This window comes from Pristiophorus japonicus, chromosome 8 (genome assembly GCF_044704955.1).
Source record: "Pristiophorus japonicus isolate sPriJap1 chromosome 8, sPriJap1.hap1, whole genome shotgun sequence".
Taxonomy (NCBI): Eukaryota; Metazoa; Chordata; class Chondrichthyes; family Pristiophoridae; genus Pristiophorus; species Pristiophorus japonicus.
Genome location: NC_091984.1, coordinates 223,490,560 through 223,504,911, shown reverse-complemented (window position 1 = coordinate 223,504,911; position 14,352 = coordinate 223,490,560). Strand labels below are relative to the sequence as shown.

Below are 14,352 nucleotides of genomic sequence, written 5' to 3'. Positions count from 1 at the left end.
TAAAAGAAAGAAATAGCTGTAGGGCTTGCCGAATGGCTCAACAATATTATCTAATGACCAGGTGATCAGTCCAAGAAGGTTCCAGGTTTAATCCTGAGGGAGAGGAAATTCTCCTTCCTGATAAATATCCAGTGATCTCTGCTGGAGTGTGCACGCCTATGGACAGCATGGGGCTTGGCTTTAGTGGCTAAATTTCACAACAATTCTCACTTTCAAGACCGATATATGAATAATGGTCACTTGGGTGAGGTAATGGATGAGGCCTGTGGAATCACACCTCGGCACAACTCATCCCTTTTTGGAAAAAATAGTAAACAGGTATCTGCCTGTGCTAGAATTGCATGTGTGGATGTTAGCATTAGGCTCAACTAGGTTGCCTCGCCATAATCAAATTGGTGTCTAAGCGCATAAGTGGAGATTTTATTTTTAAAAATACTGAAAGACCGAGGTGAAAGATCAAGGCCCACAGCCCAGGATAACACCGAGGCTGGAAACCAATGCGCGGAGAATGGTCATTTTGACAAAGTACTGGATGGTTGTCAGTGCCAGTGGAAGCATCAGTGCATTAGTCAGCACCTTCAGCAAAGGACGGGAGAAAAATTGGAAAAAACACTGAAGAAATTAAAACAAAACACCTATCATGCATAGAACTGGGTGATTAAAGAGGTATGATGACAATAGCTCTTAAATAATACTGTAAGTTGCAAAAATAACTTAATACCCCTTTGTACTCCTTAGACAACTGTGAAATCACAAAACATATACAGTGGGATCACTGCATGCACATAATCAAAACCACTTTCATTTTTCACAATGATATACAAGATATGTAGGACAGCCAAACCCTAAGGGATTAGGGTAATGTTAACTTGTGCCATTATATAAACACAATGGTTTGGTTATAGTCTGGTGATACTCACAAATACCTTTCAAAAAAAATAATCAGAGAATCAGGTGACACAGGAAAGACACTGCTTTCACCTCTGGGACCCGAGTTCAAATCCAGCCCAGACTGCTGATGTGAAAGTCTCCTGTCTGTTGGTGGTGGCAATCACCATCATCATTACCTTTGCCTCCTCAAAAAACCCACCCATGATCAACATTCACTTTAAGCTGCGGTGTCGCATTGCCGTGAAGCTCTCCAGGGAACCCTTGGATCCGGTTTTTCAACATAAAAACCGCGCATGTGGAATGGACCGCACAGCCCTTTAAAGAGGCCGCATAGCGCCAAAAAAATTCCAGGAAACATTGCCCATGACCCTCTCTCTCCTTGCAATTTACTGCCCAGTCACCTCCCTTTCCTCTCCAAAGTCCTTGAACATGTTGCCTCCCAACTCTGTGCCCATCTTTCCCGCAACTCCATGTGAATGACTCCCATCCGATTTCCACATGGCTACAGCACCGAAACGGACCCAACCAAAGTCACAGATAACATCCTGTGACTGTGGGGCATTCTCCCACCGCGACCTCTCAGCAACCGTTGACATGTTTGACCCCACACGTTGCCCTCCAACACCTCTGCTGTCCAGCTCAGTGGGACTGCCCTCGCTTGGTTCGACTCTTACCTATTTGATCGCAGTCAGAGCATCTCCGGTAAGTTCCCCCCACCCCACCCCGGCCAAGGACATCTTTGGCCTCCTCAACATCAGCTGCAGATATGGTGTCAGCTTCTGCATGTACATGAACGACTACCAGCTCTACAGCTCAACCATCTCTCTTCACTCCTGAGCTAGTTGATTAACCTTACGTGCTTACTCGTGTATAAAAAAAAATGCACAAAACAAAATATTGTAGTTTTACCTGTCATGCTTGTTTTCCTGCGCAGCTCGCAGCAACTCCTGAATATTTTTGGTGATCTGTTCAGTTTTACGAATTACATCCTCTGTGCTGGGGAGTGTGGAATCTGGTTCTGCATCTGGATTGTCCAGCTCCAATATAGGGTTCTCTCCATGTCGTCCTATGGTTTTTGGCTTACTCTTCCGGCAAGAGCTTACATTAGGCAAAAGGAAACAAAACAGATCATTTATTTTAATTGAGGATTATACTCTCCGCTTACAGGTAGCAACTTAAATAGACTGATCACCTTTCAATATATAAATTAACAAATACAATTTATAGTGGCAGAATTATTTGGTGAAAAGTGAGAGAACACTTGCTTGCTTCAAGAGAGAGTAATATTCCATTTATATTATGGACAATATGATCCTATTCCTATGGTGCCAAACCTGTCCTTTTTATACTGCAACTTTCCACGCTGGGCCTAGACCTTTCTTAGATGTCAGACAGCAGTTCATACAGGCCTCCTATGTTAAACTTGAGATAGCAGTCAAACCTGAGATAGCAGTCACCACTGGCTGAGACATTTACCAGTGTCAACATTGTGGCTTTTCTCTCCCCTAGAGGCAACAAAAATATACATTCTGAGAGGGTGTTTCCTGCGCTACATGTAGACTGGGTCATTTATATTGTGGGGCTACCTCCAAAGATAATAGCTGCATGACACAGGGTATAACAGCTCGTCGAAGTGCTTATCCAAGCTAAGGATCAATGCATTATGTACCAACAACCTTTTCCATCTTTCAAAAATGGGCTTAACTTCCGTGTGACATTTGCATGAGTGACTTTCTACTTGTATCTCAACAAAATATTTTGATATTTCAAATAACAGTGTTGATATTTGATGTCTCCAAGATAAGAGGAGACTAATTGTTGTGCTATTTCTGACTGTTCCATTTTTGATCGGGGCAGAGGAGTATGAGAGATCGGGGCCCAGGAGCGTTGTGATCGCGGCCGAGGAGAGGCGAGGGTTCAGGGGCAGCACGGGCCAGCCCACACTGCAATCGATGGATAGTAGGAGCATGCATGCGCACTAGGTCCGTGCAGCAGAGCTTGGTCTCCAGTCGTCTTGTTTAACCCTTGCCACTGGACCAAGACCTAACTCTGTCAAGCCCGTGTGGTGGCTGGTGTGCAACGGCCACCCCACGTTAAAAGAATCCATGCACAGGCATCTTCCACCCTTCAGTATGTAGTTCGGGACCTAAAATGTCAGGTCCCTGTGAACTCATCCCTTTTTGGTGTGGAAGCGGGTCATCCTCGATACGAGGAACTGCCTAATACTATACGTATCTCAACACTAAGTACATTACAAAGATAACATTAAATATTCTTTATTTCAATATATTGTAATTTCTCAATTTTTCTTGCAAGCATTCTACCACCGTGGTGGTAATATTTAACCACCACCATGAAGGCAATAGCCTGCCTGAAAATATTGTTTAGCCACTGTTGAGTGAAAATATCTAGATGCTTGTGCTCTCTGCATAAAAACAAAGGGAGGATTTACTACTTTGTCCCCTGCTAATCTGGAAGGTGGTCTGGTGATCCCTCAGGCTTCAACCACTATCACTCTAACCAATTCCAAAGAGGCATGCAAGAATAGTCTTCGCGGAATACCACTCCCTCAGATTCTTCCTCCTTTTCCAATGGGACAGAGCCCAGTCTCCAATTACTGCTCTCTGATCACAATCTAGAACTTCAATTGTTAATAAATGTATGTGAACTGATAACATACTGCACTAAAATCATAAAATTTAAAAATACATAAAGGGAGATAGAGAGAAACCTTGAGATCACAAGATAAAAATGGGAACCCAGCATTACTTCTCACATTTGACATTTAGTAGCTCAAGTCACTGTGTATTTTTACTCTGGTCACCGGAACTTCACTCACATTTTAATGTGCCACTTTGTGCATACCATACATTCTGAATATATTCCATTAAAAAAAAATAAGAGCAAGCTGAAAAACTTGTGGGCAGTGATATCAGTGGCTCAATGGAATTTCCCCACAAGTCTAACCATAGAAAGTTCCCATTATTGCAATATGATTCATATGGTAACTTCATAATTGCATTCATTTCTTCCCATCCCACTCTCATCCCAAGAAGTTGTCCTTCAGCACGATTACCATAGCTCTAAAATTATTACAAAGATTATTTAAGGGTGAATTTCAAAACAATAATGCATGGGGTTCGGCTATTATTTCGGAGCCATTTTGAATTCTATATAGGTAATCGTGTGAAATTTTCTCTGTGCCTTATTGCACTATGCTTAATCCATACCCAGCCTCATCCGGCTCCAAGTCGTTCGCTGCATTGTCGTAGTCACTGTCTGGCATGCTGTTTTGTTTCTCGAGTTTTGACGCCTAAAGAAGTTAAAACAAACCCCAAGATACAAACAGTATAGTAACATGGATATTGAATCAAGTGTTCACACAGGTTGACAATTATTAGGTGACATACAATCCAGATTCAGACAGGAACTAAAAATTATACGTTCAAACTGTTTGAAGTCAGTAACAAAAAAAAAATGCTGCTTTGAATTTTAAAAACTAAACTAATGCATTTATGTTTAAAAAGCAGACCATTTTCTATTTTTCACTCGACAACTAGAAATTTGAAATAAAGTTATTTGCATGACTTTTGAACCAGGTTTTTTGCTGCGTTACTTTTTTAACATATTTAGATTGTCAGGGTGGGTGGGTGGGGAGAGAGAAAGAAGGGACGTGGTGTGATAAAAGGGAGAGAGTCTTTGCATCTCCTGCCTAGAGTGATTTTGCATTGCACCCCATATGTTGTGCGCACATCAAAAACATGTTTCATCAGCAGTGATATATTTCTCAACAGAAAAATTCTGGATAAAGATTAAACGTACAGCTTCAGGGCACAAATTATCCCTAGGGAAAGCAGATTCATGTGAACTTATGAGACAGTGAAGGACAAAAATGTAGCTTTGCATCTGAAGTAAAAAAAATGCTCAGCTTGGCATTTACATTGTCCTCACGAAAGAGGGTCAATTTTAAGAACAGAGCCTTATCATGTCTGATATTTTAAACACTCATTTTATATTGGTATAGTTAGTTGAGATTTAAAGACACCTCTGTTAGTTATGATAAAAGCCATTTTACTATTTACAAATGAGTAACTGTTTTATAAATTTAAGCAATTTTCTCTTTTTTGTTGAATTAAAATAATCATTTTGAAGATAAAGCTAGGGTTTATTTGTAGCTGGACTGACAATGACTTAAGTCTATTCATGTTTCTAAAAGTTCATATACAACAAAATTCTGCTTGGAACGCAGACAAGAAATTCAACAAAATTAGCAGTGCTTCATCAAGCTGTTGTTCTGGCGCCGTGACAAAGAAAAACATTCAACACAAGTCAGTTTTCCCTTCAAGTAATTCATTTTTAAAAATGCACAATCTGACTTTGGAAGAAGAAAGTTTATTTTTGTTTTAAAATCAGTAGACTTAAAAGTGAGTACATGCTACAATGCGAGACAAGTCAGACCATGCTCAAGGCAGGATGCTAATGATACTGTGCTACCTGGTGGCTGGAACCATCTTTACAGTAATAGTCCGTCCAAGAATGATTGTCTGGATTGATTACATTTTTCAACAAAAAAAAGTGTGTATTAGCCCATCTAGAGATCTGCATGGAAATTATAGTGGACCCCAGTAGCCAATGGCAACTCAATTACCACAAGACTCCCCCCATATTGGAATGAAGCCTCCAACAAGCCCAGCACTGAAAATGGTTACCCATCTGATTTGAGATGCCACTATAACCACCATTAGGTTACTGGGCCATGAGATCTTTAGTGGATAAATGATTGGCAGTATTTCAGATCCAGGCTACATGAGAACTATTTCAAAGACTCCTTCTGTTCCACCAGCAGCCAGTCACAGTTCATTTAAAGCATTACTAAAGTCCCAAAACAATCTTAGTAATGGAAGCATCATTAGAAAATGGAGCAAGCTTTTGAAGTCAACTGTGATCTTTTTCTGAAAGCTTTACCTCATGGTACAGCAACCAAGTTGCATGAAGATCCCGATTCACATATATGCATACACTACATAGCATTGCAATAGAAAATGGAACATTTTTCTTATTTTAACCCAGTGAAAAAGCACATCGGATTTTCAAGTTAGATTGTTGGGGGTGGAAAAGGAATGTTAAACACTGAAAACCTGTACCGTGTATTAGCTTTAGATAATATGCTTTAATTGTTAAATTCAGAAGTGTTGCATGTATGCCACCAGGAACACATCCTTTACTTTTTAAAAACGCATTATCCTTCTGAACTCAGCCATCAATTGCTGGATTAGCAATTAGCATATTTGGTATAAATCGCTCAATATTATTTCCCCCTTTGCATCATTCTGTGCAAGAGTAAACCATTACTGCTGAGCTCCTCTGATGGCTGTGTGTGTTAATCCAGTGCGTAGCTGAGGCATATAGACTAAGATCATGCCAATTCGATCTCTGATCTATGATTTAGCTGATCTCAGCCAGCGTGCTATAAATGTCCTCAGTGCCTGGATCTGGCACCAGCTAAGGTTCTTGCTTCTGATCAATATCCAGCGATCCATGTTTGAAGTGTGGACTTTGGGTAATGACAGGATTGGTTTGGCTGCGATGCTCGCCAATGTTCAGCATCAAGGCTTACACATGCATAATGGCCATATGAGGTACTAAAAAGCGACCAGTGCTCATGGAACCATACGACATCAAGGAATCAGTGCCTGCAGGAGCGGGGAAGGGAGAAAATTGGGAAGAAAAAAAAATTATAGCCACTATATTTATACTGAAAGTTCCTTTTCCAAAGTTTTCCACACCTCTTCTTGAAAGCGCTGGTGTACGGCTCCACGGGCCCTTCAGTACCTTGCCCAAGTGGCCATTCTTCACACGAGCTCAGGCAGATTTGCTTGCTGAGTGCATCAAAGCTGAGCCTAAATCCAGTCATCACCCAACATTTCTCACTCCCCCCCCCCCAAATATATATGCCAGATAACAACCAGGAGTTCAGGCCGATTATTTCCACTCCCTATCCCAGGGGTGCAGTTGTACTCTAGCTGGAATCAGCTAACACAGCAAGAGACCAGAGATTGAACCTGGGATGTGCCTGCTCTATATGGCTCAATACAACACTGGGCAGTGAATTCACTCAGTAATCATCAGGGCAGCTTGATGGTATATTTTGAATGGAGATCTAGTACCAGTGCTGTAGCAAAGGGTCAAGCTTTGATGGCTGTAAGGCTAATTAAGTTAGGTGTGCAATGTGACCTGTGGTTTGGGAGCAAGCAGGATTAATAAAATGAATAAAAAGTGAAAGGCAGAGAAGAATGATCAGGAATATGCAAACAGTGGGTGAAAGAAACCCTGGTGAAAGTGACTATTCATGCAGAGATGAAGGGAGGAGAGAAGGACAAAGAGGAGGGAAAGAGACAGCAACAGGCACTGCAGATGGTCACCACTTCCTCCTATGCACAGACCAACTGAGAAGGTACTTAACCCTTCGGGTGTTCTCATCCCGGGACCAGGAAAGCGTGGAAGGGAAGGAAGGTAAAGATGAAGAGGAGGTCACAAAGGCACTCCTCCCAATCTGAAAGGGGAAAGAAGAAACACTCGGGCAAAAATTAAACACAAGTAAAACACAACAGAAGAGAATGATCCCACAAACTGTAAACATATAGGTATGCCAAGTTTAGATATTGGGAGTTTACCTGATAAAGTTTTTATTGGGTTTTAAAGAACTAAATTGCAAACAGGTTTCAAAACAGTGAACAAACCTCATTTTAACTGAATAGGTTGCCTTACTTGGTATGGTTACCAATAGAATTGATAATATTGCAAAGATGATATTGCCAATGAAAACAGTACATATAAAAATTAGTTTATCTCATCCATCCAAAGTTCTGTCCATCAAATGCACTCACTAAAGTGAAGTATATTCCTCTGAATTAACTCAAACCCAGGGACTTGAACACACAAAAAAAATCTAGGCTGACACTCCAGTGAAGTGCTGAGGGAGCACTGCACTGTTGGAGGTTCCGTCTTTAAGAGGCCCCGTCTGCTCTCAAGTGGACGTAAAAGATCCCATGGCACTATTTCGAAGAGGAGCAGGGGAATTATCCCCGGTGTCCTGGCCAATATTTATCCCTCAGTCAACATAATAAAAAAACCATTATCTGGTCATTTTCACATTGCTGTTTATGGGAGCATGCTTGTGCACAAATTGGCTGCCGCATTTCCTACATTGCAACAATGACTATATGCCAAAAGTACTTAATTGGCTGTAAAGCGCTTTGAGACGTCCAGTGGTTGTGAAAGACGCTACATAAATCCAAGTCTTTCTTTCTTTCTCTTAACAACACATGTAGCCCCGTTTACTGGCAGCTATTGATCTCTTCCCTGTTTGGTTGGAAACAGGGTGGGATCACACATTTTGAGTGTAATGCTTTCTCTGGCATCATGGTTGGCTCTATATTGCTACGGATGGGAAAAGTCTTGCTGCAACTGAAGACAGGACAAAATGTCTGTTCCTGACACAGTGGTTTCAAAGAATAAAATGGAAACCAATGAAAGCTATAGGACTTCTGATGCAAACATCGCCTTTGAAGATCACCTGCACACAGACAACCTGGAGGTAGTAGACAAATTGATTGCATTTAATTGTGCTTTTTGGAACAACAAAAAATTAATAAGTGGTTTATTTAAAAATGACCTCATCATGTCGAGATTAATTTAAAAAAAAAGCTAGTTCATGTATTTCTACTTAAAAAAAAAATTACAGCATCTCAAAAATCACAGGAGTACTCAGGACAACAAACCTAAGGAGGGCATTAATATGCTCACGATTTCAGAAAAGTATCTGCTACCTCTACTGACACATTAATGAAGCAAGGAAATTCAAACTATGATGTGTACCATAATGTCTTTCTGGTAAATTAGCAGATCTGAAGGATAGATGATGGAAAAACTAATACTATTTTATAAGGCACAATTCTTTCAACAGTTTCATATTCACAAATCAAATTTAGTACATTTCAGGTTTTAAGGTTGTTACTTGGCATACCTACAAACAAAATAAATCAACAAGTCGACATTTAAAAGCAAGACATCACTGGAAAAACAAATCTGCATGCAACTCTTAAAATTAAGTTAATGACTAAAAATGACACACATTTTGGTGATTTATATTGATGCTTATTTAATAAACCAGCAGGGATTTTTTAAAGTAAAAATCAGGAGGATGTATTTAGTCAATGAGGTCCATTTATCTCCAGTTCAGTCTGGTTCAATTTAAACATTAGGACTTCAGTGGTGGTTTGGAACAAAGTGCCTGTAGTAACTAAATTTTACACTGGGCTACCAATGAAACTTTTCATTTTATCAACTTAAAGGCAATTAAATACAAAGCATAAGCTGATTTTTTAAAAATAAATGGAACAAAAATAATTTTACCCCAATCCACATTTGGAAAGGAAAAATTAGCAGGGCTGTGGGGAAAGAGGGGGGTGGGACTAATTGTATAGCTCTTTCAAAGAGCCAGCACAAGCACGATGGGCCGGAGGACTCAATGATCCTGCACAGTATTTCACAAAGTAAACATTCTAAATGCTGGGTTGTTCTGTATTCAAACTCAAATAACTTTAAGAAGTGTAGCTTGTTGAAGTTTAGTGCAACACAATCATTCCTATACAAACCCTGTGGAACAGAAAGTTGAAAAAGTATGGGATGGGTTTGTATTCCAAACTCAAGCCCAACCTGAATGGCAAACAAAACAGACAAATTAGGCATAATCTAGAACTGAGGGTATTGGTGAGGCCACACCTAGAGCACGGTGTTCAGTTTTGGTCTCCGTATTTAAGGAAGGATCCACTTGCATTGGAGACTGTTCAGAGAAGGTTCACTAGGTTGATTCCGGAGATGAGGGGGTTGCCTTATGAAGATAGGTTGAGCCTGTACTCATTGGAGTTTAAAAGAATGAGAGGTGATCTTATCGAAACATACAAGATAATAAGGGGACTCGTAAGGCGGGTGCAGAGAGGATATTTCCACTCATAGGGGAAACTAGAACTAGGGAGCATAGTCTCAGAATAAGGGGCTGCCCATTTAAAACTGAGATGAGGGTTGTACATCTGTGGAATTCTCTGTCCCAGGGAGTTGTGGAGGCTGGGTCATTGAATATATTTAAGGCGGAGTTAGACGGATTTTTGAACGATAAGGGAATAAAGGGTTATGGGGAGCTGGCAGGGAAGTGGAGCTGAGTCCATGAGCAGATCAGTCATGATCTTATTAAATGGCGGAGCAGGCTCGTGGGGCCAAATGGCCTGCTCCTATTTCTTATGTTCTTATAAATCCAATTAGAGTAACAATTTCTCTCACTTTATAACTTATCGCTGGTGTTGTACAAGTTCTTCCTCATCAAAAGGGACAAACTGTATTCCAGCATTCCCCAACACATAGCTTGTATAAAAACCAGTGCAAATTTTACACTGCATTTAAAAAAGGGTAATCACCAGCCCCCCCCCCCCCCCCCACACACACACGTCTAAATGCAAACTTAAAACCTGACTAGTGGAATGTTTTTTTTTAAATGTAATGTTCAAAGATTCAAAAACTGAGAATTTATTTATACCATTCAAAAAGAGTAAAATCACCAATAATTATATTGCTTTCCTTGCTTGCACAATGATGTAGCGAGTGTAGCAGAACAAAGGGATCCAACCTGCAGCATTAGTAGAACGATTAGGAGAAATGTCAATAAAACCAACACCTGGAGGACATTAAACTTTCAAATACTATCCGTTCCATAATTGTTCAATTACCTACCAGAACTGGAAAAATATTTTCCAATATTTAGCTTACAATGAGTAAATCAGGTTTTGCACCAATGGTTTATGTAAATTGGGGAAACTAAACAGTCACAAAGATAACAAAGTGTCATCAGGCTATTTCTAGAAGGATTTTTATTTTCAAAGATTTAAAAATAAAGCTGTGCAAATGTGACTTTTCCTCTCCAACTTTCGCCCTTTCCTCCTGAAGGAAGACTCTAGCACCTTGCTCAAATGATCATCGTCCATGTGTCAATTATTCAACCACAGGGAGCGCCACAGCCAAGGCCAGTTCGGTTCTCACCTAACAACCAGTGCACCGAGGTTCCAGCGTGGTCACTCAACATTGGTCAGGAGCAGCAAACCTCTCCAGCCGAGGCACAGTTAAATTCCACTAATCAAAGTTTTCAGGATATTAAAGGGAACTGATAGAGTAGATAGAGAGAAACGATTCCTGCTGGCTGGGGCGTCGAGGACAAGGGGGCATAGTCTAAAAATGAGAGCCAGGCCTTTCAGGAGTAAAATTAGGAAACACTTCTACACAGTAGTGTGGTAGAAGTTTGGAACTCTCTTCCGCAAACAGCAATTTATGCTGGATCAATTGTTAATTTTAAATCTGAGATTGATAAGATTTTTGTTAACCAAAGGTATTAAGGGATATGGGGCAAAGGTGGGTATATGGAGTTAGGTCGCAGATCAGCCATGATCTCATTGAATGGCGGAACAGGCTCAAAGGGTAAATGGCTTCCCCCTGTTCCTATGTTCACCACTTCAACTGATGACTTGGCTGAAATCAGCTAACTTGGCACAGATCAGGCATAGATTCTGAGATATTTCTGGTCTTTCGGCTCAATACCACCCATCGTGATGCATACGCAAATTGAACCATCATGGGAAAGCTTAACTTTGACCTGCCAAGATAACCTGCTTGTTTCAAGGACATGATTATTAATAAGACCTTCATGATTTCAACTCAATGTACAATACTTGTATGCCATCTAGTGCTTCAAGCAGGCATTTTCTTTCTTCCTCAATTAACATTCGATCAAATCAAGTTGAAAAGTTTAGGTGAGGGTCTATGGGCCTTATTCCCTTGCAATTCGAATATGATGATGTTAGCACAACAGTATTGGAATAATAACATTTAAGGGAACAAGGGTTAAGGGCAAAAGATTAACATGCTCTAGGTGTCATTTTTATTCAATTAGGCATCTTTCAATAGTTTTTTTTATAAATCTTAGTTTTGTAACAAAAAGCAAGAGTAATAGAAGAAAAGGAACAAAAACCACAAGAGAGTGTTTTGCAAGTTGGAAAAGAAAATCAGATTTTAGGACAATGAGGGAAAGGAGAAAAAAAAAAGCACAAGTTGCTTACCAGAGCTGACGGCGATTTACTTACGTGTTGAGGGAAGGGCTGAAGTCCTGCAATACTGTCCTCTGGGTACGTGACGTCCCCCATTGGGAGATAGGGTTTCTGACCAGAACCAGTCTCGTACATGGACATAGGCCGGCTGCCACGTGCAGACGGGCGCCGTTTTAAGGACGAAGGATTGGAGGGACCTGGGTATTCTGAACTGGTGGGAACTTGATAGATATTCGTAGTGACCTGCCGCCTGAGGGTGGTGTTTTCACTCTGCAGTGTTTGGAGCTGAAAGAAATGTTTTTTTAAACCAATAATCTTTTCTTGCACCAAGTAAAGCTGGACAAATTTTGGCGATTTCTGCAAAGTGGTTCGTGCACGTTATAAATGAAATGTTTCTACAACAAGTAAAGTCAGAGAGACAGACAGAGAAAATGAACAAATGAACATTTCAGGAGGAGCAGCTGAAGCGTGGACCAAATTGCGCATAAATCACCATAAATTCCATCTGGAGGTTTAGCAACCAAAATTTCACATTGTAGAGTTTTAAAAAGAATTTGGTCACATTGAAGAGCCCAGGTGGAAGATGAATAATTTACAGACATTAGTAAATACATACATGTGATGCTGTAGCTTTAAGCCCACTAACTGCAGCATTTTTAATGGTGGTTTACATTTAAAAAAATAATGTCTGGGTAAACATAATGTTTGTAACATGACACTTAAAAAGCTGTCTGCATGCACACCCCTTTACAGTATCCTTTTCTTTGCTCTCAACACATCTCAAGCCTCTAAACTATCAATTTGAACATATAAAAGTATAGGGAACCCTGTATAAACGGATACTTATTGAGACCCCCAAAGAATGTGTACAAGAGGCACTCTGAAACAATGGACACTCACAAATTACGAGCTATGGACAGCCTTCAACGCACCAAGACCGTTTACAACTTAAGACACGAGACGGCCAGCGCGAGGTGGTAGTGGGTTTTGTGGAAGCAACAGCTTTTGTGGAATGGGAAGGTCTTTCCCCAGCATCCAAAGCAGCAGAGAAACTTCTCCATCTGTAGGATTAAATGCTTGCATGGCTCTATTCCACGGAGGGAATGGTTTCTTTGCCGCTATGGATGCTGTGCAAAGAACTACCCATTCTCCTGAATGTGTTTTTTTTTAATACAGTGCATACAATGACCATTTTGAAAATAAGGACACCTGCAAAAAATGTAACAGCTGATGCCAGTCCCCAAGAGACTGTCCGTAATTTACAGGTTTCACTGTACTGGCTTTTGAGGTATTCTATCTCCAGTCATTTAAACATGTAAAAAAAGAATTGCAATGAAAACACAGAGAATCCCTCAGTGCTTTGATTACACAGAACTAAAAAAAAGGATAGGGTAATAGGAAGCTATAGGAGTTTTGCAACATTTATTGCAACAGAAAACAGTAATATTCATCATATACCCTTAAGGAACATTAACACCAGCTCCTATGATCCTTGGCAGACTTTCTGCTCCACATCTCTGGGTCTCCATTTTTAACCTGCAAGGCTACAGGATTCTGTCTCTCCTTGCCGGTGTCCAACTTGTCTGAAACTCAACCTCCCTCATTACGTCCTGCACTACATCCTGCTCACCCATCAATCTCTAGCTTCATTAATCTATATCGGTTCCCTGTAAATGTGCAGAATTTAAAATCCTTGTCCTTTTCTTCAAAATCTCTTCAGATTTGCAATCTCCTTCAGCCTATATTCCCTCCCACATGCTGGGGTCTACTGACTGTCTTTTTGTGCATTCCTCCTCCCTACGGCTCATCAATGGCAGAGCCTACAGCTGCACTGGGACATTTTCTACTTTAAAGACGCTATATAAATGCAAGCCTTCTTTGCTTGATCTTCAGCAGAAAGTGCCAGCAGAGTAATCGCAGCTTCAATTAAGTAAGTGAAAAGGCTATAAAAAAATAGAATTATTTAATAGATTTCCTCCACCTTTCTGGCAATTGACTACAGTGAGATGTTCACCATGTGAATCACAGGTTCAGACCTGTGCTCCCACTCTGGCAAAGTGCATTATAGCATGCAGTTGAGCCTAACTGCAGTTTTGAGACAATATACTCAACCAAAAAAATAACAAACGCTACAAAAGAACAGTCCCGACAATAACAATAATTGGAATCTTAGCACTCAACAAGAACAATTACGTATTACAAAGTAATGCAAGTCCTGTTACAAAGTTGAATTCACTGGTTATTTATACAGCACCTTTCATGTCCTTAGGAGGACACAAAAGTGCTATGTAGCCAAAGAATGACTTTCTGA

At 40.4% G+C, this 14,352-nt stretch overlaps 1 protein-coding gene across 12 annotated transcripts in view; it reads right to left on the bottom strand.

The window, feature by feature from the left end:
* Positions 1–14,352, bottom strand: part of git2a (G protein-coupled receptor kinase interacting ArfGAP 2a) — a 122,806-nt gene that overhangs the window by 10,386 nt on the left and 98,068 nt on the right. For 7 of the 12 annotated variants that reach the window (XM_070887963.1, XM_070887965.1, XM_070887969.1 and 4 more), the window contains exons 15-18: positions 12,078–12,326; positions 7,355–7,444; positions 4,122–4,204; positions 1,801–1,989 (exon numbers count right to left, since the gene is read on the bottom strand). In XM_070887963.1, coding sequence (XP_070744064.1) covers positions 1,801–1,989; positions 4,122–4,204; positions 7,355–7,444; positions 12,078–12,326 — 611 coding nt within the window. Of the gene's footprint in view, positions 1–1,800; positions 1,990–4,121; positions 4,205–5,267; positions 6,585–7,354; positions 7,445–10,398; positions 10,574–12,077; positions 12,327–14,352 lie in introns of those variants that run through there. The other 5 variants (XM_070887968.1, XM_070887971.1, XM_070887972.1 and 2 more) reach the window with 4 other exon arrangements.